At 39.7% G+C, this 23,312-nt stretch overlaps 1 protein-coding gene across 5 annotated transcripts in view; it reads left to right on the top strand.

The window, feature by feature from the left end:
* Positions 1-360: 360 nt before the first annotated feature.
* Positions 361-23,312, top strand: part of POLQ (DNA polymerase theta) — a 53,351-nt gene continuing 30,399 nt past the window's right edge. For 3 of the 5 annotated variants that reach the window (XM_039388909.1, XM_027730322.2, XM_039388908.1), the window contains exons 1-12: positions 715-922; positions 4,536-4,718; positions 5,447-5,577; positions 6,919-7,075; positions 11,447-11,555; positions 13,351-13,570; positions 15,472-15,616; positions 15,714-15,860; positions 16,958-17,170; positions 20,418-20,560; positions 21,995-22,199; positions 23,065-23,207. In XM_039388909.1, coding sequence (XP_039244843.1) covers positions 730-922; positions 4,536-4,718; positions 5,447-5,577; positions 6,919-7,075; positions 11,447-11,555; positions 13,351-13,570; positions 15,472-15,616; positions 15,714-15,860; positions 16,958-17,170; positions 20,418-20,560; positions 21,995-22,199; positions 23,065-23,207 — 1,989 coding nt within the window. In that variant the 5' untranslated portion in view covers positions 715-729. Of the gene's footprint in view, positions 474-707; positions 923-4,535; positions 4,719-5,446; positions 5,578-6,918; positions 7,076-11,446; positions 11,556-13,350; positions 13,571-15,471; positions 15,617-15,713; positions 15,861-16,957; positions 17,171-20,417; positions 20,561-21,994; positions 22,200-23,064; positions 23,208-23,312 lie in introns of those variants that run through there. The other 2 variants (XM_039388910.1, XM_027730324.2) reach the window with 2 other exon arrangements.

Genomic DNA, 23,312 nt, shown 5'->3' with positions numbered 1-23,312 from the left:
TATGCAGAACATGGAGAGAAGGTTTTTCTGAGAGAGTGGAGCATGTGTGCATGTGTTACCCAAAGTGAAACACAGCAGCGGTGGACAGCAGGAAATAACTACGTATGTTCATGCTCCTGGAACCACTTTGAATATTCACCCATAGTTCTTGGTATTTCTGGAAAGATTAGTATGTTTCCTTAAGTTGAAGTCAAAAGCAACTTAGAAAAGCCCTATTTTTTGATATCATGCTTTTTAACACTTTTTTGGGTGATGGACAAAGACATGCATTTTTTGGATATTGCAGAATTTTTACTGAACTGCTTCTGATACTCATCACTGAGGAGAGATAAAACCAGTCCTGCTCTTTTAGAATCTGAAGCTGTTATTTTGGCTGAGCCATTCGAACCACCAAGCGAGGCTGTTTGTTCTTTGTGCTGTTCTCTGTTTAACATTTCAGCCTCCTTCCCGCAAGGATGAAGCAGCTCTCCCAGGTAGGCCCGTGTGCTCGTGGCGTGCTTGTGCTGCTGAAGCAAACGCCGTCGCCTTCCTTAATTAACCTCGGCTTTTCACCTGCACAGCACGAATACCGCGCGTCCCGAGCGCTGCTTAAGCGAAGGCTTATTTTGGCAAAGACAACTAGCGCTTTGTGGTGACGACACGCCGGGGGAGCACCCTCCCCAACCTCGTACCCTTTCCCCGCTGCCGCTCGGGCCGCCCTCCCGCCGGCCGGGGCGGGGCTGGGTTTGAATGTCGCGGCGGGAAGATGGCGGCGGGACCGCCCCGGGCTCGGCCTCCGCCGCAGCCGCGGCCGCGGGGCTTCGCGGCGGCCGCTCCCGCAGGCGGGGGGAGGCCGAGCCGCCCTGCTCCGCCGCTCCCCGGCCGGCCGTGCTGAGCCCCCCGCCTGGCCTCGACCTCTCCCTGCGCAGCAGCGGCTCGGCAGGTACTGGCGCAGGAGAGCGCAGCCCTACTCTCCCCTTTTTCTTCCTTCCTTCCTTCCTTTCTTCCTTTCCCCGCCTTCCCCTCGGTCGTGCAGCGCGGCAGGTCGGGACGTGCTGGGCGAGGGGGAGCGGGGCTGCCCCGTGGGACACGGCGGCGCTGTTGGAAGGGGCCGGGCGTTCTCCGAGCCTCTCCCGGCCTTTGCCCCGGGAGAGACGCGTTGCCCTGGGACAGAAGGCCCGAGGCTTCGCCCCTGCCTTTCTCCTTCGATCGCAGCGGCTGCAGCTTGTGTTAGCAAGGTGGGGGGCGTAAAAACGTGAATCGAAGGATTTTCCTGCACTAATCGCTGGGTAGTTAAGGAAATGTGTGTTCTGTGCACACTTCTGAGGTCGGGCCCGTTTCATTATACGTCGTTTAACGGTGGACCTTATTCTTTTCTTGGCCTCTAGGTGCTGCCATAATACAATAAACAGTGTAGTCTGTACTCTGGTGTACCAGGCAAGTCTTATCTGTGTTGTTAAATTGATTCAAGAATGCATATACAATGCACAGGAAGCATATACAATATACTTCTATACACGATCTACAAGATGTTATATAAATGTCTTGTATTATACAAACATCTTGTGGTAAGGTGTCATATCAAATGGTCCTGCTGCCAGCCAGAGCTACTTAAAGTGAAACTTCTGGATGCTATACATACATTTTACCAGCTTATTGTGCTCTTGAATCACGAGAGACATCAAGATGTATGCAGCATCAAGTTATAGATAACGTCTAAAATCAAGATGTTTATGTAGCATCTTGCAATTTCATTTCTTTTGTGATTTTTCTGTAACTTATTAAAGCATTTACATCTCTTGGTCTCTTCTCAAGTCATGCCCCACCTCCCTGGTGTGGTTATACAATTTTGTCAATTTCTGCAAATGGAGCTGAGCAAGGCAACCTACACATTTCCACAGGGCAACTCCTCGAAGACAATTCAGTAAGCAATGCTTGTGTCCGACTGGCCCCACATTCTGGAAGGGTTTTCTTTCAGAGAAATCTAATAACCAGTGCTTTTAACCAACAGTTTGTATCTTCCTAATTTTGACTGTTTCTTAGGTAAAAAAGAGGTTAATGTCAGTGGTATACTTCTGTACATAAATCTTTAAAGTCTCCTAAGGCACAAGTTTCCAAACTCATGTGCAGTTCTAATCTGCAGATATTCTTCAAACAGCAGAATCATGTAATCCTTTACTCATCCCATCTTTTATATGAAGTTCCTTGGTTTTAACATTAGGAAAAAAGCTTGAGATTGCATCACCTAGGGGGTTTTGTATGTTTCAGAATCCTGATTCTGCTATATTAGTTACTGTTTTGGATTTGTGTGGCAAGGGAGCACTGTAGGGATGGCTTTTGTGAGAAGCTGCCAGAAGCTTCCGCTGTGTCCCATTGAGCAAATACCAACCAGATCCAAGAGGGACGTGCCACTGGCCAAGGCTGAGCCCATCAGCCACAGTTGTAGCACCCCTGGGATAACGTATTTAAGAAGGCAGAAAAAAACCCTTGTGCAATGGCAATTGCAGCCAGAGAGAGAAGTGAGCATATGTGAGAGAAACAGCCCTGCAGACACCAAGGTCAGTGAAGAAGGAGAGGGAAGGACGTGCTCCAGGTGCCAGACCTAATGTTCCCTGGCAGCCCATGAAGAAGGCCATGGTGAGGCAGGTTGTCCCCATGCAGCCCATGGAGATCTGCCTGCAGAGGACCCCACACTGAAGTGGGTGGATGCCTGAAGAAGGCTCTGACCCTGTGGGAAGCCCACATGGACCAGGCTCCTGACAGGACCTGTGGCCCCATGGAGAAAGGAACCCATGCTGGAGTAGGTTTGCTGGCAGGACTTGTGACCCTCTGGGGGACCCATGCTGGAATAATCCATGAAGAACTGCAGCCTGTGTGAAAGACTCATATTGGAGAAGTTCATAGAGGACTGTCTCCAGTGGGAGGGATGCCACGCTGGAGTAGAGGAAGAGTGTGAGGAGTCGTCCCCTTGAGGAGGAAGGAGTGGCAGAGACAACATGTGACGAACTGAGTGCAACCCTTGTCCCCCTGCGCCCCCGTGGGGGAGAAAGTAGAGAAAATTGACAGTAAAGTTGAGCCTGGGAAGAAGGGAAAAGTAAGGGATTGGTGTTTTCAAGATTTTTTTTATTTCTTGTTATCCTATCAAATCCTCTGATTTGATTAGTAATAAATTAATTTTCCCCAAGTTAAGTGTTTTCTATTATGGTAACTGGTGAGTGATCTTTCTGTCCTTATCTTGAGCTACAAGCCTTTAATTGTATTGTCTCTCCCCTGACCAGTTGAGGAGGGGAGTGACAGAGAGGCTTTGGGGGCATCTGGTGTCCATCCAGGGTCAGCCCACCACAGTCACAGTTTAGGATAGACAATTAGGATGGACAGTGGTCTGCTCTGAATTCCCCTTGGGAAGCCTGTTCTGCTTCGTGGCGTACTGCTGTTCTCTCCCAATGGTGCTTAACTTCTTGTTTAGTATTTTATGGTATTTGGATTACACAAAGTGAAACAAAGCTTTCAGAGCTAAGCTATGTCAATTTTTTTTTATATATTTGTGTGGAAGAGAATGAACACACACCAGTGACAGCTTGGCTGGGATTAACCTTAAGGTGGCAGTTGAAATTTTTAGTGTGTTGAGAGTAAAAATGCTGCCTGCTTATTCTGGCTAGTATTGCTGATCCAGCCTGCCCTTATGCTGTCAACAATGGTGGGAAGTTTCCTTTTAGAATTTTTTGAATGCACCAGTAGAAGAATGGGTACAGTAGAGTCAGTACACACAAGTACTTGTTTTTCATCTCGATTTGACAAGGTCTTTCACAAAATGCTGTTATAGGAACTTATATATAGGGGAGACTACTCTGGATCAGAAACCTGTTTTCTGTATCAGATGAGGAAAGGGACAAAAAGCTTGAGTTTTTGCAATGATTGGAAAAAAAGAGGAGAAGGAGAGGAAGGAGGCAATATCTGTAGCCAGCATAAAATTGTCTAAGGTTACAAAGACAAAAGATAATCAGCAAGCAACTTAATTAAGCTAGAGGAACTGGCAGTGTTATGAAGATACTAATCAGATAAACTGAAATATGACACACTGTGGAGACACTGTTGCTTGTTTGATTTGTGTTGTGTATTTCATTTATCTGTAAAGCAAGGAAAAAGACAGGGTGGTTCTGTAATCTGAGGATTACTGAAGCCTCAGTAGCAGTGATTTAAAACGGAAATGGTATGGATAGGGATAAGGTGGCAAATACATTGTAATCAGTGCTGAAGCTCTATTTGAGTAGGTATTTGGTAATGGCTGCTCTGTCTCAAAAACAAATACGGGAGCAAGAGTTTGGTGAAGAAATTAATTAAATGTGGATAATCTTATAGGAGGAAAAGTTGAAAAAAAGAGATAAGAGTAATGGTGAAACATCCATAGGAAATATTGAAAAATATAGGTCACGTAGTTTATTGCCTTTTCTTGTAATATAGGATTTTGTAGGGAAGTTTGACATTTAGGTGTATAACCTACATGACCTCAGATTCAAGGATGATACTTGACTTTTAAAATTTTTCTCCTCCCAAAGGTCAATATCAGCAGGTAAATGTTCCTGAAGACCAAGCAGACAAGTTGCTCCTTGCAAGCTGGGGTCTTCCCAAAGCAGTTCTGGAAAAATACCACAGTCTGGGAGTAGTACAGATGTTTGAATGGCAAGCAGAATGCCTAATGCTTGGAAAAGTTCTGGAAGGGAGGAACCTGGTTTACTCAGGTATGCAAACATCCGACAAAACCAGTCCCTTCTAACTTCTCCACTGCCATTTACAAGAACATGTTGGTGCTGAAGGATTCTGATCGGGCAGATAGAAAAGTCAAGATCCTCTTTTTTTCTGGAGACATCCCATTAAGATCTGTCCCATTGCTGTACCTCAAACCTGGCTTAATGGTCTCTTTTCCAATGTGAGGAGAGACTTTTTTCCCCTTTTTCCCTGTTAAAGTTCCTTTAGAAACTGATAATTAGGAATCAGTTAATGTTAATTTTTTTAAAATTATAGGCTATGTCAACCAGAAACTGAATTATAATAACAATGGTAGATATAAATACTTTTGAGAATGTTATTTACTATCTGGTTTTTTCAGTCCCTTTGTCGTTTCTCTTCACATAACGTATGGGGGCTGTGTGCGTGCAGAAGGAGAAGTAGGACTGGTGAACTAGAAATCTGTGGGAAATTACAATTGGTTGCTTATTTTTCTTGGGAAAAAGGTTCCAGAGCAGCACTGGGAAGATGAAGAACTTAGAAGGGAGGCGGGTGATTTTTAGTCTTCTTGACTCTATAAAGAGTTGACTGCAAATGTGGTTGTGATTGTGGGTGGGAGACATCAACTGAAGAGTTCCATCCTAGGTTCTCCAGTAACTGCTTTCTATACTAGGTTTGTGATGCTTTTTTGTTGGATTTCTTTTTTAAACTTTAAAAATTAATTAATTTTTTTTTTTTCAAGCTCCTACCAGTGCTGGAAAGACTCTTGTTGCAGAATTGCTTATTTTGAAGCGAGTCCTGGAGACTCGTAAGAAAGCTCTTCTCATCCTTCCCTTTGTTTCTGTGGCCAAGGAGAAGAAATGTTATCTACAGGTAAGTAGCATTCAAGGAGGTAAATTTATGGGTAGTAGTTGTTGGGTCACATTATTTAAACAGAAATGCAAAAGCATGGATTTGGGGGAAAAAAAATTCAGAATCGTTTCAGAAAGGATTTATAGATAATTTAAGATTTTCTCTAGGTTGAGATAAAAAAATGAAAGTTTTAGCCAGAAAGGGAACTTGGAAAAATTTTATGGAGTCGATTAAAACATTTTATTTCAGCTTTGACTTTTAAAGCATTGTTGCTTGCATTTATTCACAGATTTTATAATATACAAACTTTAAAGGAAGTTTCTAGTTAGAGATTGTGTCAGAAAAACTACAAAGGGAAGGTGTTAACATTATCTGAAAGGATAAAAACATATTTTAGCTTTCCTTGGGGTGTTCCACCACAATTTTCTGCCTTTGATTTCACTTTGTCTTCTTCACTCCAGGTATTTAAAAAATGAAATTACAGTAGGATCAGTCTTTTTAAAACATAAATATTCTTTCTCGGAAGGGTTTCAAACATTGTTTCCGTTAGGTAACAACAGTGACTAAAGCCAAATCCAAATCCAATTCCATCAAGGATTTTTGTTATGGTTTGTGGCATTTAGCACATTGTTGTTCGGTAATCAACTGAGATTGTATCTTAACCTTGCAAATTGCTAGGAAGTCCTACAAACTGAGTGCAAAAGCTACTTTGTAGCAATTGATAATGGAGACAAGTTTTTGCTTTAATCTTGTAAAGCTGGAGGATTATCAATGCTGTGTTGTACTACTCCTGGCCTAAGGTTTGGCCGTAGCTGCACGTATTTGAAATCATACGGTATCCTACCTGTGAGGTCCAAACATTTGTACCTTTTGTTAATGCTGTGTGTGATGTGCCAAAGCTTTGGCACTGCAGTAATGAGCCCTGGAAGAAAATAAGTTGTTTCTTGGCTTTGTGTCATTGTTGTATTTGGGGTTACACATTTGGCTTTCGCCCAAGATTTGTCAAGAGGAAGGCTTCTTTGTGCATAACCCACTTGTATTATAAACTGTTGCACTGTGTGTTCTCCAACATTTTTAATATGAAATCTTTTTATACAAAACAGTAGTCCATAGCTTTTACTCAGTTATGTACAGTTTATCTCACAATGTGTACTCCGTGGCTTCTCTTTTGGAAATAAAAAATGACAGTGGAAAAAAGAAGTATCAGTAACTGGCTGAGCTATGGCTTTAATCTGATTAGTAGGCATTAACACTACTAGAAATTGTAAGTGTAGAATGCAGGCTTTTATGTGATTCCAGCAGGCATTAGTCAAAATTCAGAGTTGTAACCTTGACATGACATTCTGTATCCTTGGAAAACAGTCCCTGTTTCAGGAGGTGGATGTGACAGTTGGAGGCTACATGGGAAGCATGTCTCCGGCTGGACGTTTCTCTGCTCTGGATGTTGCTGTCTGCACCATCGAGAAAGCCAACGGACTAATCAATAGGCTAATAGAAGAAAACAGAATGGACTCACTGGGTAAAATACCAAGGCCTGACCATTGTGGGGATGAGGTTTATTACGTATTCTGAGTACATGTAAAACCATGGCATGCTTTGAATTTGTTCAGTTATGTATTTGACAGACATACCATACAGGAAAATTGAGCAATTTTCTTCTTCCAGAGCACCTCTGATTTGGATTCGGGAGGGCAGTCAGCATTATTCCATGTAACTCAGCATCTGGGATGAGTATGTAGAAGCTGCAGGTTTTAGTTTGTCTGACATGGATGAGAGTCCATGGACAGTGATTAGTTGCAGTAAGTAGTGATTCCCATTGCTAGAAAACATCTTCTAATTAATAAAATTGAATTAAAGGTCTGAGATATGTTTGAGTTCAGGAATGTATTATGTTTGTTTGTTTTGGACAGAAATTGTGGAATTTATGATCTATCTTCATTTAGCTCAAGGAAGAGAAAAGATTATGTTTCGTACTCATCTGGATCCAGATAAGCAGAATGAATAGGGCTCCTGTGGATAGGCATGGTGACTAGGAGGGCTGTGGCATTCATTTCTGTCTTGTAGTTCGCTCAAAAGCCCTCTGTCCTTGTAACACTGGCTTCTGGGTCACTGTGGCCCTAATGGCCACTAGATAAGGTTAGTATTCATTTAGGGAGGAGATATAAAACCTGAAGAAGCCCAGTGTTTCCAGTGAGCACTTGGAGAGAGATATGCTTTCCTAGTCTAATCAGAAGTTTGTTCTTCTTTTTGTTTCTCTGCTCAATAAAGCTATATCCAGTTATGTTTTATACAGTAATCCTCCCTGTCTTCACTCTGTCCTGTAACATAGCTGGTTGCTATTTTAAGAATACAAAAATTGGAAAAATAGCTGAGTGTCAAACTGCTCTGAGACCTCCACCTTTGAAACTGCTGTTCTGTGTGCATCTGGTATCATAATATTCTGCTGCACTGTATACCAGAAGATTTTTTTAAAGGGAGAAAAAGGGAAATAAAGCCTTTCAGGATTTTTTAGAGTGTGAGATCATGGGATAACACATTCACACCTGGATCTGTAGGGGCTGAATCACCATGAATGCTTTAGAAACTGCCAGTGGGCTGGAAGATGAGTGGGTGACTGTTGTGCTGCATTTTAAGCTCATTCAAACTGAGGCTCCTGCAGTCCTGCTCAGTTCTTGAATGTACATCTTCATCCTTGCACTTGTAAGAGAATGGTGATCATGCAGTTAGTTATTTCGATATATGACTACTTAGTTTAGGGTTTTTTGCTTGTTTAAAATGGGGTTAATTTGATCCTAGGTCACCACACTGTACAAGCTCTACCGCCAGCACAAGATAGTGGGGTCAGGATAACCATCTTGATGTTGGCTTGGGTGTCTTGGAAGCATGCTCAGTGTACTAAAATGTGCCAAATTCCTTTAGCTGGGACCTCCGTTTCATCCCTACATTTTGTTGTGGTTTCTAAGATGAATGTACCTGAGACGAGTCATTTAAGTGTAAGCAGCCAAATGATTACAAGATTTGACTTTGAATATGTACCCTTAATACCAATAACTCCTTAAAGCATCAGGTTTTAATTTTACCATTTGAAAACACCTCTACTGCAACCATCCATTTCCCTTGTGCCCCAGTACGGCCATATAATGGAAATAAATGTAAAAATGTGTTCTGTTTTTTTTTTTCTTTTTTTTTCTTTGACATCAATTTTTGAATTAATTTGATTTTAGAAAATCATCTTTATGTAAGAAATGGACAAATTTTCTGTTTGGAGATAAATTTTCATAAAAGCTGTAAAATATGGGCATGAACTGAAAATGCCAGTTTAACTGTCACCTAAAGCACGCTTGTCTGAAACTGCAAGATTGTACCTTGTCTTCTAATTAATTCTAAATTTAGACTGGTTGGTAACAAGAGTGTTTTATCTTTTGAGATGAGTTATTGGGAGATGACTGCAATCTTGGCTGGATTCCATCTCAAGCTTGAGCTATTCCTTTTGTCGATGTCAACCCTGTACTGATAGCTCACAGCTATATAGCTGATAGCTTTGGAAATTGTTGAGAGAAACTCAAATCTTCTGCCTGCCAGAGCTCTTTTTGCTGTATGAAGCAGTTAAAAGCAATGTTGTATTGCTAATTATTGTGTAACATGTCAGTTCTGAACATCCAGGTACACAGGAGATGATATTCCTCTTGTTGTTCAGCCTCTAGACACTGATGCTGAAGAAATTTTTGGGAAAGTAGTTAGAGAAAAATCTGCTGCTTTCTCAGTGTGTCAGCTGGGAATGGATTTTTAATGTGCTGTTATGGTACTTGTTTCTTTTCTTAGTTTTAAACTTGAAATGAAAAAGTTACTGGTTTAATTGTACTAAAAAAACGCCCAACCAAATACCAAATCCTCCCTCCTTGTCATTCAGAACTTTTTAGTTTTAAACAGGATGGGGACTTAAAGCAGCCTAGTTATTCTCCAGTAAACATGTCTGATAGCTCTCATGTACTTTTTAGTAGGTTTTTTTTCAATGGTCTTCTAGGGACACACCTAATTTGCAGACAGAAAAGGAGGCTGAGGCTAGACTCATTTTCAGTAGCAATGTAGTATGACGAAGTTCTGGCCCCGCTTGCCAGAACTTCCTAAACTTGTAAAGTAGAAAACACCATTGCGTGCCAGGGCCTGAAGTCCTCCTTGGCTGCAATTTCATTTTAAGAAGGGGATAGCTTTGTGAAAAATACCAGTTACCTGTTTGCTCCTGCTGTGTTATTCCAGTGGGTGTGTTCTGAGTGCTGCCTGAATAGGGGAGAGCACTCGTGCACCTGTGACAGTCAGGTCTCACCAGCTTGCAGGCTGCCAGGGCAATACAGTACACAGGTTTAATGTCTGAGTATACATTATAGCTGAGTAGCAGCAGAAGGTATAAAACAAGTGGCCCGTGCAAAAAATAGTGGCATTCCCTGTGCTTTGGCCTGTAGGTACCACTAGTGTTCTATGCTTCATCTCTGGAAGTAAAATGTGCTGCTGCTTGGCACGAAGACTGGAAAGGTAACTTGTATGGATTTTACTTCAGTAGATATCTGATTAAACTGTCCTGTCTCAGCTTCTGGAAGAATTCAGACAGATTGTTGTATGGGGAAGCAGGAAGAAGCTTTTTGTGGAAGCTGAATAAGTGCGTATTTGGTGACCAATGAATTACCACTTTTTGCAAGTGAACACCGAATAGAGGAAGTGCAGGAAGACAGGGGAGCTGGATGGGTGGGAGTTTGTAAAAGAGGCTGATGAAGCAGTGCAGCACTCTTTTCTAACTTAAGTGGCTTGAAAGAGAAGGAGGGAGAAAACAGACGGAGAGAAAAGGAACATATGTGGGAAGGAGAGAAAAAAAATAAGAAGGAAAACCAGCATTGAAACAGATAATATAAGGTCACATTTGCCCTTAAGCTCCTGCTATTTTATACCAGAAAGATATTACATAGCTGCACCAAAGAGGAAAAAAAAATTTCATAGCAGCAGGACTAATGAAGCGTAGTGTCCTCTATGCCCTGCTTTTTTTGGTTTAACCTTCCTTTATCCAATTCCATCCTGGATGGAATCCTGGGACCCTGTCAGCTGGCCAGAAATGGTACATACCACTGCTGGAATGTGTGCAGGAGGGGCACTGGGTGCCTTAGTTGTAGCGCTTCTATGTTTTCTCCTCAGGGCAGACCGTAGTCTGGTCTGTTGTCTCCAGCTGCTAATATTCAGAAAGCTTTTTAGACATTATGCTTTTAGATATTTTACACATCTTAAAAATTTGATGGAGGTGGTTAATAGATTAAAAAGTCATTTGCAAGAGGTAGGATGACAACAAAGCTGTCACATAAGAATATTTTTTCATTACAAAGCCAAAGCTAGATAGTAGGGCTCATTCAGGTTTGGTTAATGAAAGACAATATAATAGGAAGCAGACTATGCCAGTTTAATTACATCTGCTCCTGGGTTTTTTACTGTATTAGTAAGAAATAATGTTTTTAACAAAGATAGTGATGTCAGCAAAGCTTTTGACTTGCTCATTTCGGTACTGGAATTTTCGTTTCCAGATAATCTGAAGCCTGGGGGTTTTTACTTGTAGAGAAGTTGCAGTACAGATACTGCAATACTGTTTTGTGTGGTGGCTAGACTAGGAACCTATTTATTTTTCTTTTTTAAAAGCTGATTGTGTGCATGTGTGTGGTTGGGAGTGTGTGTGAAATGTCGTGACATTGGTTGTGATTTGTCTCAGTGGCAGAAGGAAGCTGTAGTGGTGTTGGTAAGCATAGCTGGATTTGTGAATATAAATTTCAGTTTTTGTGGAATGTGAAAGGATTGGGGCTATCTGTTCTTAGTGTGGAGGTTGGTCAAATATAACGTGAGTGCTTTTCTTTATCAGGAGTGGTGGTTGTGGACGAGTTGCACATGCTGGGAGACTCTCATCGAGGATATCTGCTGGAACTTCTCCTGACCAAAGTTAGATATGTTACAGAGAAGATAGCAAAACGGTGGGTAGACCAGGATGTTTGTCTTTTAATGCTAAATTACGGATGACTCTAAATATGTTGTTCTCTGGGTGATTGGAAATTTGGGTTAGCTCCAGGGTTTTTACGATAGTGATGACCTAGACTATTTTGGTTATTAAGATCTCATCATATCACCTCTCAGGGGCCTGCCATTATAGTCAAAACCTCTTTTCCTCGTGGTTTTCAATTTATGTGCTACCATGGGATTTATTCTCTCAGGAAAAGAAATAAGGCTGAAGCTTTCATTTACTTCTTTAGCCTATTTAAGTTTTTTTTAAAAACTTTGGATTTTTTTAGAACAGTTTTGCTAGCAGATTTTTTCGGTGTTTCATGGAATGGAGTATTTATCCTTCAGAAATGTTCAGGTGTTGTGGAAGAGTGGGCATATTGTTAGCTTGTACATGGTGAATTGGTCAGAAAGCTTAAGAGGATGTGCCAGTAGTCTGCTTAGTTAGCACTGCTCAGGACAAGCTCTGGTTTTGCTTATAAAATGCGATAGCCTAGTGATTGCATGGTTTCTTGCCTTTAGCACAACTGATTGGACACTGGGGAACAGATTAAATGTTTCAGAAGAGCTTTAGAGGCTTTTAAGAGTTCAGTACCTAGATCCTCAGCAGCAAACTGTCCAGCAGTTCCATAGTGCCCAAACACAAACAAAGGCAAATGGAGGAGAAGGTCTAACCTTCTTAATCTGCAAGGCTTTTGCAGACCCAGCTAAAATTCTGTAGCATATTTTTCTCCTCCTCAGTCAAATAGTGAGCTCCTTGTGGAGCTGGAACTTTTTTGATTCTTGAAGGTCAAAAGCTGCTTTAGGAAAAAAAAGGGTCTCAGGTTGCTGTAGGGGCAAAAATCTGCAACCTTGATGGCCAAGCTGTACTAGCAAATGCTTGAAGGGCTTGGATTAGAGAGTCTACCTCTCCCCATCTTCCTTATTTCTGTCTCATCAGTGACTGGTTTTTTATACTATGGCTTCTGGGTTATCTTGTTTCTTTGCCAAGTGTTACAACCGACCCCTGAAGGCGAGGTCTTCTAAAAAGATTGTCTGTTTCTGAGCTCATATTGATTTGTCAGACCTTTTATTTTTTAAAGTCTCAATTTATGGCTCAGTGCAATGCAAATGAGTAGTTTTCAAACGTAAGCATAGGAGCATTAAAAAAACCCCAAAACTATTGTGTGGATGTAAAAGCCTGAATTAAAATCTACATTTGGGTATCTAAATTAACAGTTTGTGTTTTCTGGCCTGTTAGGAGTCCATTACTTCTCACTGCCTTTAATGGAAGCTGCTATTCAGCACTTGCATTTTTGCTGAATTTAGGGCTTTGGTTCCCAGATCTAGGAAGACCTTAGTTTAGTGTTACTTGTGTTGAAATGGAAACAAAGAGAAGTGTTTTAATTAAGGCATTTAAGCTTAGAAGATTGCGGTGAAGATTAAGCTATTCTTTTATTTCCATGTTTTTGTTAGTGTCGAGGAACTGGTTGATTTATGTATTTGTTTTCAGTTTCTCCAAATAAGCAGTCGTTTATATCTGTTGTTACCTAAAGAAGATTGAGGTTTAGGTTCAAAATGATAAAAAGTTGAATTATCTTGTTATTAATGCATAACATTGTGTTTGCTAAGAGTAGAGTATGGCTTGTTTCTTTGTCAAAAAGTTAAAAAAAGTAGCTTTGCATTTTAGAGTCTGGAAGGAAGTAGATTGAGTTAGTTTTTCTGAATTCTGTTTTCCAGAACAGTAGCGAGTGTTGTCACTAACTTTTGTTTTCTTTGAACCACTTCCAGAGAGGTGAAGATGACCAGTCCTGGTTTTGGTGGGATACAGATAGTAGGCATGAGTGCTACTCTCCCTAATTTGGGACTCCTAGCCTCGTGGTTAGATGCAGAGCTATACTGTACAGATTTTCGCCCTGTGCCCCTCAAGGAGTGGGTGAAAATTGGCAGCAACATATATGACTCCTCCATGAATTTAGTGCGAGAATTCCAGCCCAAGCTTCAACTGAAGGTAACAAAACTCTGAGCAGTGGCTTTGGGATGACACCTTTTGTAATGCTAAAGTTAAAAAGACAGCTCTTGGTATGTTTTTAATTTCTTTTTAAATAGATGACATTCCTGACTTCATTGTTTACTTCATAGATTATATGCTCCAACTTAGAACGAAACTGTTCTTTTTGTCTTCTACTGACTTAAACAAAAAAAAAACCCAACCCATACCCCCTCATGAACATCTTGACGTTTCTTCAATCTGACTTGAAGACAAGGTTGACTTTGCAGTTTCTGAGCACTTGACAGGTATAAAGAGTTTGATTCTTCCCTTACCCACCACCCTATCTTGTGTCTGGGAATCTACTTCACTTTCATGGATGCAGGTAAGTATTTCCTGCTTAGGCCAAGGAATTTGCATTCAACACTGGGATAATATGTTTGCATTAAAATCTGGTATTGAACCTCCTTGTGTTAAACTGCTAAATGATCTAATTTTGTCAGTGATTAGAAGGCAGATGTCCATCCTGATTCTTCTGAATCTGTTTTCAGTATTTAGTCCTCTTACACACTTGAAAAGGATATGGAAAGTTAAGGGCAACGTAATACTATAAGGATTTTGAAGAACAAAATGCGTAGAAATGGAAAATTTGTGCTTCCTACTTGTAGGTTCCTTTTCTGTGAAGTCTCTGAAGGGTGAATATTATCTCTGTTCCTTTGAACTGCTCTGTGTAATACTAGTGTAGTAGTTGGACAGTATGGGCTGAATTCCAGCAATATTTTGAAATATTTTGCACTCAGATCTCGTCCACAAATGTTATCATGTCAGTAGCATGGTGACACAGCAAAGAAAAAGGGTCCCAGAGACAAAAAGAAACATTTGTGACATGAATATCTGGAAGCTTGCTTTTATGTGGTCATATTGAGAAGGTGATGTTACATCTCCTTTTCTGGATTTTTTTGAAATAGTTGCTGTGGATAGTTACTAAATTAAGTGGAAGAAAGATCTAAATGAGGCTTATGACTCAACAGTTTAAAGGAGTTGACCTATTTTATAAAACCAGGTGATCTTGAGCTTGAAACCTGTCACTGAACCTTCAGACTTTTGTGTCTCAAACTGGACCAGGAAAGGGAACTTGATGACATCACCACTTCAGCTGAATTTGGCAGAATCCTTACTGAGCTTTTGATGTGTATATGCAGTTTCTGACATTGTTCCCCTGTTTTCATTTGCATTTTAGTGCTTTTTATTTCTTCCTGTAGGCCTGCATTTTTCTCTTACTCCTTTGGCCTGCTTGCTAGAAGGGAATCTGTCTTAGCCAAGTAAAACAGATCAGTTGCAGGGACTCTCTTAGGATCTTAAAACTAAAAAAGCAAGCTGTAAACAGAAGGGTTTTGAAGGGACATCTATGTAAGTATCAATAAAAGCCTTCCACTGTGCTCTGAACACTTGCAGTCTTTGGTCAGAAGTGCTTGCTGAGTGCATCTTATTGGGGATGCTTAGACTACTACATCTCATGCTTTTAGTTCAGACATCCCAGTTGACAAGTCTTCCCTAGTTACTGTAGAGGAGTTTTCCCTCGGGGCTCTTCCTAGTTCTTCGCCACTGCTGTTAGCCGTGACATGGAGGTTGCAGTGATTTTTTTGTTCACTGTGTGGCCTTCATACAGAAGCAGATTTATGAAAGCAAGATGCAAAATGTTACATTTATTCATAGGTAGGTCTAGAACTGTCCTCAAAAATAGGGTCATACTAGTGCTTGAACTTCATAAAGCAAGACAGAAAATAAGATAACAGTGCTCCATCTTCTTTGTTTGCTCCCTCTTTCTTGAAGTGGAAGATTCCTACTGAGACACAGAATGACAGCATTTACAAACCTCATTCAATCTGAGAGTGCCTTGAAAATATTTTGTCTCAATTCAGGGAGATGAAGACCATGTTGTGAGCCTGTGTTATGAGACTGTTTGTGGTGGCCATTCAGTCCTGCTTTTCTGTCCATCCAAGAACTGGTGTGAGAAGCTGGCAGACATCATTGCCAGGGAGTTCTACAGTTTGCAACAAGCTGAGAGTAAGAGAAAAGTAGTTTGTAGAAGACTATGGTATGCACAGTGTCTTCAATGAAAATTAATTTTAGTAGAAACTATAAAAATATTTTCCTTCTCAAGGTACTGTGAAAAACTCCACCCTGGTCCCAGTTGTTGTGGACAGAGAAGGGATCAATGAGGTTCTGGATCAGCTAAAGCGTTCTGTCTCAGGTCTGGATTCTGTGCTCCAGCGTACTTTGCCATGGGGAGTGGCATTTCATCATGCAGGTATTCCTGAATATCCCGGTCTTGAATTCTGTAATGGTGAAGTTATATGGGTTCTTTTCACTGTAGGTACCAGCAATTTAGCGGTTGCTTTTTGAAACCTTTAGTAGCTTATGCCTATATAAGCTTTGAGAATCCCACAGTTAGAGGTAAACTTGAAATTCTTTTATTGTGGCTGATGACTTACTTTAATTCACAAATTGTTATGATAAACCTATGTGTTGTGTTGGATAACAGAAACTTTTAAAATATAACTTAACTGCGTTTTTTTGCAAAATGCCTGAAAAATTAGCTGATTTGCAGCTCAAGCATTTTCAAGTTGTCCCAAAAGCTGTCAGAGTATTTCAGAGCAATTTCCCTCAGCTTGATACTGAAATAAATGAGTAAATAGAGGAAGTATGATAATGGACGTAAAAATAAAAGGAGCGTGTGCTGTGAACACTTCTGATTAGATATTTTATTTCTTACTTAAGTAGGTAATAGTGTTGCCTGTTGATTCACCTAGAAAAGGGACTGACTGGGAGAGACAACAGTAGCTATGGCATTGATTAGGTAGGAGGAATAATTCCAAATGCTTATGGAATCTGGATTTCTTTCTCAAGAATAAAATTGTCATGAAGCCCTGAAGGAAATGTAGAAAGATACATACTAGACCTGTAACCCATAATGGAAATAATGAAGGAGTCCAGAGTCAGGACAGTAGATGAATAAATCCTAGTTCCCTGCTGTTTTCTCATTTTTATTTTATTTATTTATTTATTTAATTAATTAATTAATTGATCTATTTATTTATTTATTTATTTATGTATTCAATTGCAGTGCTTGTAGATATGCAGTTAGGAGCTGTTCATCTTGCTACCATGTGTGCAAGCACCTTAGAAAAACTAGTGTATTACTGTCAATTGAGCAATAAATACTTAATGATGAAATTTTGGTTCACCTATGGATCAAAAGAAGTTGACTAAGGTAGTGTTGTGATACTAGTGAATGGCGAATGTTCGTTAAGTTTGTTTGTTCTTCCCCTTGCTTGACAGTAATATTATTAGCTTTTAAATGCAGTGTCACCGTGACAAGGTTCACTAAAAGCCACGTCTCCTCAGGTCTTACTTTTGATGAACGGGACATTATTGAAGGAGCCTTTCGCCAAGGCTTGATTAGAGTCCTGGCAGCAACCTCCACGCTCTCATCTGGAGTGAATTTACCCGCGCGCCGAGTAATTATACGAACACCCGTGTTCGGTGGCAAACTGCTGGACATTCTCACTTACAAGCAGATGGCTGGAAGGGCTGGCAGGAAAGGAGTAGACACAGAGGGTAAGCAGAGTCTTTATTAACATTCTGTAAGGATGGTGTTAACCTGATTAAATCCAGGGCAGTACTTTGCAATTAGTGACTAATCATGATGAATTCCTTTGGTATTCAGTATGATTAAGTTAATCAAGATGAATTTGTTTGGTATTAATTTGTTTGGTATTAATGGAGTAAAAATTGTAATTCCCAGGGGATTCTTTTCACTCCAGGAGACTGACTTTGGTATTTACATGTCAGTTACTTCAGGAACGGGATGTTTTCTCCTTTGAATTCTTGTTAGCTTCCAAGGCTGTGTTGTTCTTTTGCCTTAATTCTGTGATCCCTGGTCAGTTAACTAAAATATTTACAGTTTCAGTGAGAAAATTTACAGTAAACTCTCACTGTGCAGGCCTGAAATGTAAGAAATGCATTCCAAGTCTACTGTCATAATTTGACAAACTCCTGTTGTCTGAAATTCTAATTTAGATTTATTAAACTTCTGCTAAACTTAACCATGAATTTTATGGATCTTGAAAGTAGCAATGCAACAGAGAACAGGGAAATATGAATAGTAGTTCATAGATAATGTGGCATCTTCTTGCAAACAGTGGCACTGATAGATGTTCAACAAAATAATCCTGCCTGTTATTTTAATTTGCAATGAAAATTTATCTTCATGGATGATGTTTGAAAAAAATTGCATTATATGAGTATAAACACGGTAGAAAATAAGAAGTTCAACAGATGCGGGAAGTGGGATTTGCCCGACTGATGGTTTGATTGGTGCTTGCTGGAACCCTGTGTAAGCAGACTGTTCTTACATTTAGCTTTCTATTTTTGCCAGAGTAGCATAGCAACAGAGCATTTTGCGACCTATATCTCTGTGAGCTATCCCTATGCGTTAAAGAAAAGGGCAGCTGCATGCTGTATTTTGAAATTTTCCAGACTTTGTCATTTGACTGTAGCTGGCAGGTGTAAAATGACATTATTCCTTGAAGTTTCTTCTTTTTCCCCTTGAAGTCACAATAATTAGTACCCTTTTTGACAGTTCTGATGTGACTGTGTTGTGCACAGTAAGCAGTTGATTTTATGCTGATAAGCTTCATGAATGTACCATTTTTTTCCACTCCACAGAGTCTTTTGGATGAGAACATAAAGCTATGTTGCCAGCTGCTACTCTTTCACAGAGTAGGGAGACTGGAGGACAGCAACTTCAGCTGGAAAAAATGCCTTATGTGGATATGAAATTCAGCTGACAGACAAAAGATAATTGCTCTTGGGTAGAATGCCTCCTCCTCTCCCACCATTGTACTTTTGGGCTGTCTTATGGTTTGATCTTTTAGTTTCTTTTTCTTGGTTTGATGGAAATTTAAAAATATCATCTTACAGAATGAAATTTGATTACTTCTGCATTCATCAAAATTTTCACGTTCCCAAGGAGAAATAGGTAAAACTGCTCCATATCGATGAACAAAACTTAGAAATATAATAGGGTCTTTATTGTTTTTTAATGAAGTTTTATGCCTGGGTAGCCAGAGCCTTCTGGTGTTTGTCTAATCTGATGCTAACCTCCTCTTTGCCTTGCATCTGGAATGGTCAATAAGGAATATTGGAACAGCTCAGTTCCTTTTTTTTTTTTTATTGTTTACTAGATTGCAATTATTGGCTTTAAGTTCTCAGTGGCATCTTGGGAAAGGGCATCCTCCATATCCTCCAAGTCTTGAATAACTGTCCGATAATACAGAGCCAAGGGGATACCCATTTTTTGTTAGATTTTCTGTTAGATTTACCACTCTGAAGAGTCAGAGTTTTCGGAGGAAATTGTAGGTCACATCAGAACCCAAATACAAAGTGACTGAATGTTCTTAATTGCTAAAATCAAAATAAGCTTTGCTTTCACAAAATAATTCTTACAGGCAGTTGATCTTCTGTACTCTTTGGCTCTGTCAAAAAGTACGTGGTCAACAGATGTCAAAGATTTCACCGGGCAGGATAAAAAAATCCAGGACATGTCCTCTGAGTGTGTATTTATCCTGTAATTCATTTATGTAAACATGTTTAAGTTGTATTTTGTTACTCACCTACACTGCATTTATTTATTCTGTTCGTTAAATTTAAGTGCAGTTGTGTTTTCATTACCTCTGGATTTGTTGATTACTTTAGCATTACCACAGCTACAGTTTTATCACAACATTCCTAGAATCTTACTAAGATACCTACTACCAAAATTACCTTGTGTCCAGACTATGTGCATTTAAATCTTAACAAGTTGTCATAACCCTATCATGACATTTATTGTACAGCTAATCCAAATCTAATGCACTCTTCTTAGTCAAAGACAAAAGTGTCCTACCCCTAATTAATTTATCCTGTGCCATTTGGCAAAGCTGCTAACTAGCTAGAGTCTCCCAGGGACCTAGTTTCTCTATAAGAGCTTTGTAGAAAAAGTCTCCTGTGTGTGACCACTGTATTTTCCATGGACAGGCTGTACTGTGATCTCATTAAAGGAATTTACCCATTATTTTCATTTTTGTTTCATGACTCTCAGACCTTTTTTGTCTCCCACAGAGTTTCAGTGGTTAGAGATTAACTTAACAATGTCTGATAGAGAATTTTAAGGTAAGATTTATTTAGATGTACTTGCAGTGGAAACCATTCAGGATACTTAAGATTTTGTGTGTGTGCATGTATGTGCATATATGAAAGTTCAGAGAATGTATAGTTACTTAGATTAATAATTTGGCATTTCTGAATTAGTTTGGTATCTGTGTTATTTTGGGACTGGAAGATGGTTGAATGAGCACAAAATGTCAAAGTGCTTTGCAGCTTTTATGTTTTCCTCTTTTGAGAACTTTGTCAGTTTAAAAATGTAGCAAAGAAGAAAAATTGATGCCTCTGTGTATTATAGTTCCAATCAATTCCAGAACAAGAAGCAAGACTGGTTCAGCAGAAAAGCAGATGCACAGAGAGGCTGTGAAATCTCTTAGCTGATTTGGCAAGACCCTCACTAGCCTAATGTAACTTTGAAGCTTGCTCTGCTTTTAGTTCTTAAGTATTACACATCTGTGGAGTTCTTAAATAGCAATTCATATACACTGTTCAAGGTTGCACAGGTTTTTCTCTTCTTTTGTTACTTGGCTTTTTGGAAAATGACTACAGTTTTCCCTTCCAATAATATCTCCTTGATGAAATGGGTGCAGCTATTAGAGTGCTAAGATGCAGTACTAAGATCATTGATGTTTTTGTATTTTTTGTTTTTCTTTTCCAATAGGTGAGAGCATTTTGGTTTGCAAGCCCTCAGAAAGATCGAAAGGAACTGCTCTGCTTCAGGGATCTCTCAAGCCTGTTTGCAGCTGTTTGCTTAGAAGAGAAGGGGAAGGTGTTGCTTCTAGCATGAAAAGAGCAATACTTGAGGTACAGGACACATGGAGAGGGATTAGAACTGTGCTTGCACTCTTGTAAAATGCTTTCTTTTGTGACACCATCAAATGTTTTCTGTGCACTTTCTTTTTCGTGTGTTTCCTCCCTTGCCAGACCAAGCATCTGCAGAAGAAAATCATTTAGGTCTGGCAGCTTCCTTCAGTATTCAGCATTTTGTCTGGAATGTTTCTCTGCTTGCTGCAGATTAGGATGTGAGCACACTCAAACAAGGGTTACTAAGCTTTGCTTTTGCATTTAGATGCACCCCTTAGGCAGAAATAAGTGTAATTCTTAAACTTCATGTGTGACCTGACATTCTTAACTGGAGGATGCTTGCAAATTACTGGTCCTAGAGACTTTATAGACTGAATTGGGCTGTAATGAAATCTGTAGAACCTTGTAGGGTCCCTTATTTCCCCCTTCAATTTACCTACCTCTTTTGCACAGAAATGACTGAAATTTTATTAATACATTTTTGATGAGTAAACAGGTGTGGTACCCAATTTGCTTCCTCTAGCCTGTCCTCCTCTGTAGGGTTCCTATAGAAGTAAAAAGGGCCAAAAGGATTTTTTTCCACGTAAGTGAGTTTATGTGGTTTTTTCCCAAAGTTGCTTTTGGGCTTGAACCTAGATTAGATGCAGGACTCTCTAAATACAGTTTGTTTGCTATACTTCTACTGTCTTGCAAAAACTGCTGTGAAACTTAGAACTTGGTTGTGATTCCATAGATTTTGAATTTTTAGCAAACCATTTTTAGCAAAGCATTTTTATACATAAAATCTATCTAAAAGATGGGAGTTTCCTTCAGGTGTTGTTTCTTTGTAACATGGAAAAAATCCATTGAAACCATGAAAGAAAGTTTATAGTTAAACACCTTGCTTATCTCGAGGAAGACATACACGTGGAAATGGCACACAAGGAAAGAGCAGTTGTGTGAAAAACAAAACCAAACCAAAATCCAATGGGAAAAAATCAATCTCAATCAGGAAAACAATAATGGGGTATAGCATTTACATTTATTAAGAGAAAATGTCAGTATACTGAAAAACCTTAGGAGAACTCCTTCTTAGTTTGCTTTTTGTCTTCAGAAAATTGCAGCTTGTGTTCTAACATATAAAAATTTTTCAGTGTTGGCTAAGCAAAATGCCTAGGGCTAGTCTGAAATCTAAATTGCTGCTATGTGTATGTCCACTTTCAAAATAAGATTTTATAATTAATTCTTTCCCATAGATTAGTCTCTTACTTCTACCTAAAGTGACTGGGTTCTTGCCAAGAAAAATCTTTACGGTTGGCTGTTGCTTTGCCTTATATTCCCCTCTTGTCCTGGTTCTTTAAAACTTAGATGATGGATCAACCTCTTTGATTCTCCAATCTGATGTTCTATCCTACTGTGTCTCTAGCAACATGAACAAGTAGTTTTCTTCAACAGATCATAGTGGGGGGAGTGGCCAACACTCCAGATGATGTGCAGACCTATGCTTCTTGCACTCTGCTTGCATCCAGCTTGAAAGAAAGCAAGTGGGAAAATGAGAAAGAACAAGACAAAGCACAGCCTGGACCTATCGAGGCTTGTGTGGCATGGTTGCTGGAAAATGAATTCATTCAGGTTCTGGACTCTGGCAATGATGTGAAAGGTAATGTTGGTGTTCTTCCCGGTGACTGCAGTTAGTTTTGATTCAGTAAATCTTCTGCAGCTGGGTAGATGTTCAATGTAACTTTATAATAAGGACTTCTGTGCATTTTCTATTTATTTTAAAGAATCATGTGTATCAAGATTTTTTTAGCTTTCCAGTGGGTGTTTTTGTACCTGCTTTAGAATATTTTGCATGCATGTGTTCTTGGAAGGCACATCACCTGCACGCCACCTCTAAGACTGATGCGTCTTAGTCTACTAAGTTCCCCAAATATCTGTAAACAAAGCATGCTTTAACTACGGGATTTGTGTACATTTACTGTAAACTAGGATTTTTGTCTTTCTGGAGAAGAACCAGTACAGTCTAAGAGAGTGCAGGTCTTTTCTAGAACTGCTTGGTGTACATGATTGCACTTTTCCCTGATTTTGGCTATTTTCTTAAAATGGCTAAGGATGAGACTCTTACAGTAGTAGTAAGAATCCCCATTACAGGTTAATTTGTAACTCTTTAAAGAAAAGATAATAGGAGATATTTAGTGTTCCTAAGAAAGAAATAGTCAAAATGGTAACTTCTAGGCAGGATGGCAGATGGGACTCCAATGTTTTTTGTTCAAATAGCTATTACAACTGTTAGTCTGAGTAGTTAGAGGGATCTGAGCTTGAGATCTGGCCTCTGAAAAAGGCTAGTTAAACCTTTTATTATTTCCATTTTTCTGTCTTCAGAATGGAGAAATACACTATTTTTTTAAAAAAGCAGTTGGAAAAAGTTAGTAGAGTTGGTATCTCTCAAATACATTGCAACCCGAAAATGATATATAAACTTGCACTTAAATGTTTTTCTATGTGATTCCTTTTTTTTTAAACAGCAAAGGTTTATCACCCAACACATCTTGGCTCAGCTACTCTTTCCTCTTCTCTTTCACCAACTGAAGCCATGGAAATCTTTGCTGACCTGCAGCGAGCTATGAAAAGCTTTGTTCTGGAGAATGATCTGCATATTGTCTATTTGGTAAGTTCCTTGTTCTGTGTCTTGTATTTTGTACTGCCAAAACTAAGGAAAGGAGAGACAGCACAATGCAGAGTTCTTGAAGGCTCTATGAACATAGTTGGGTTT

Source organism: Pipra filicauda, unplaced genomic scaffold (genome assembly GCF_003945595.2).
Source record: "Pipra filicauda isolate LSUMZ 115617 unplaced genomic scaffold, ASM394559v2 scaffold69_size3009148_pilon, whole genome shotgun sequence".
Lineage (NCBI taxonomy): Eukaryota > Metazoa > Chordata > Aves > Passeriformes > Pipridae > Pipra > Pipra filicauda.
Note: the sequence above shows the minus strand (reverse complement) of the source record. Positions and strands in the feature narration are given on the sequence as shown.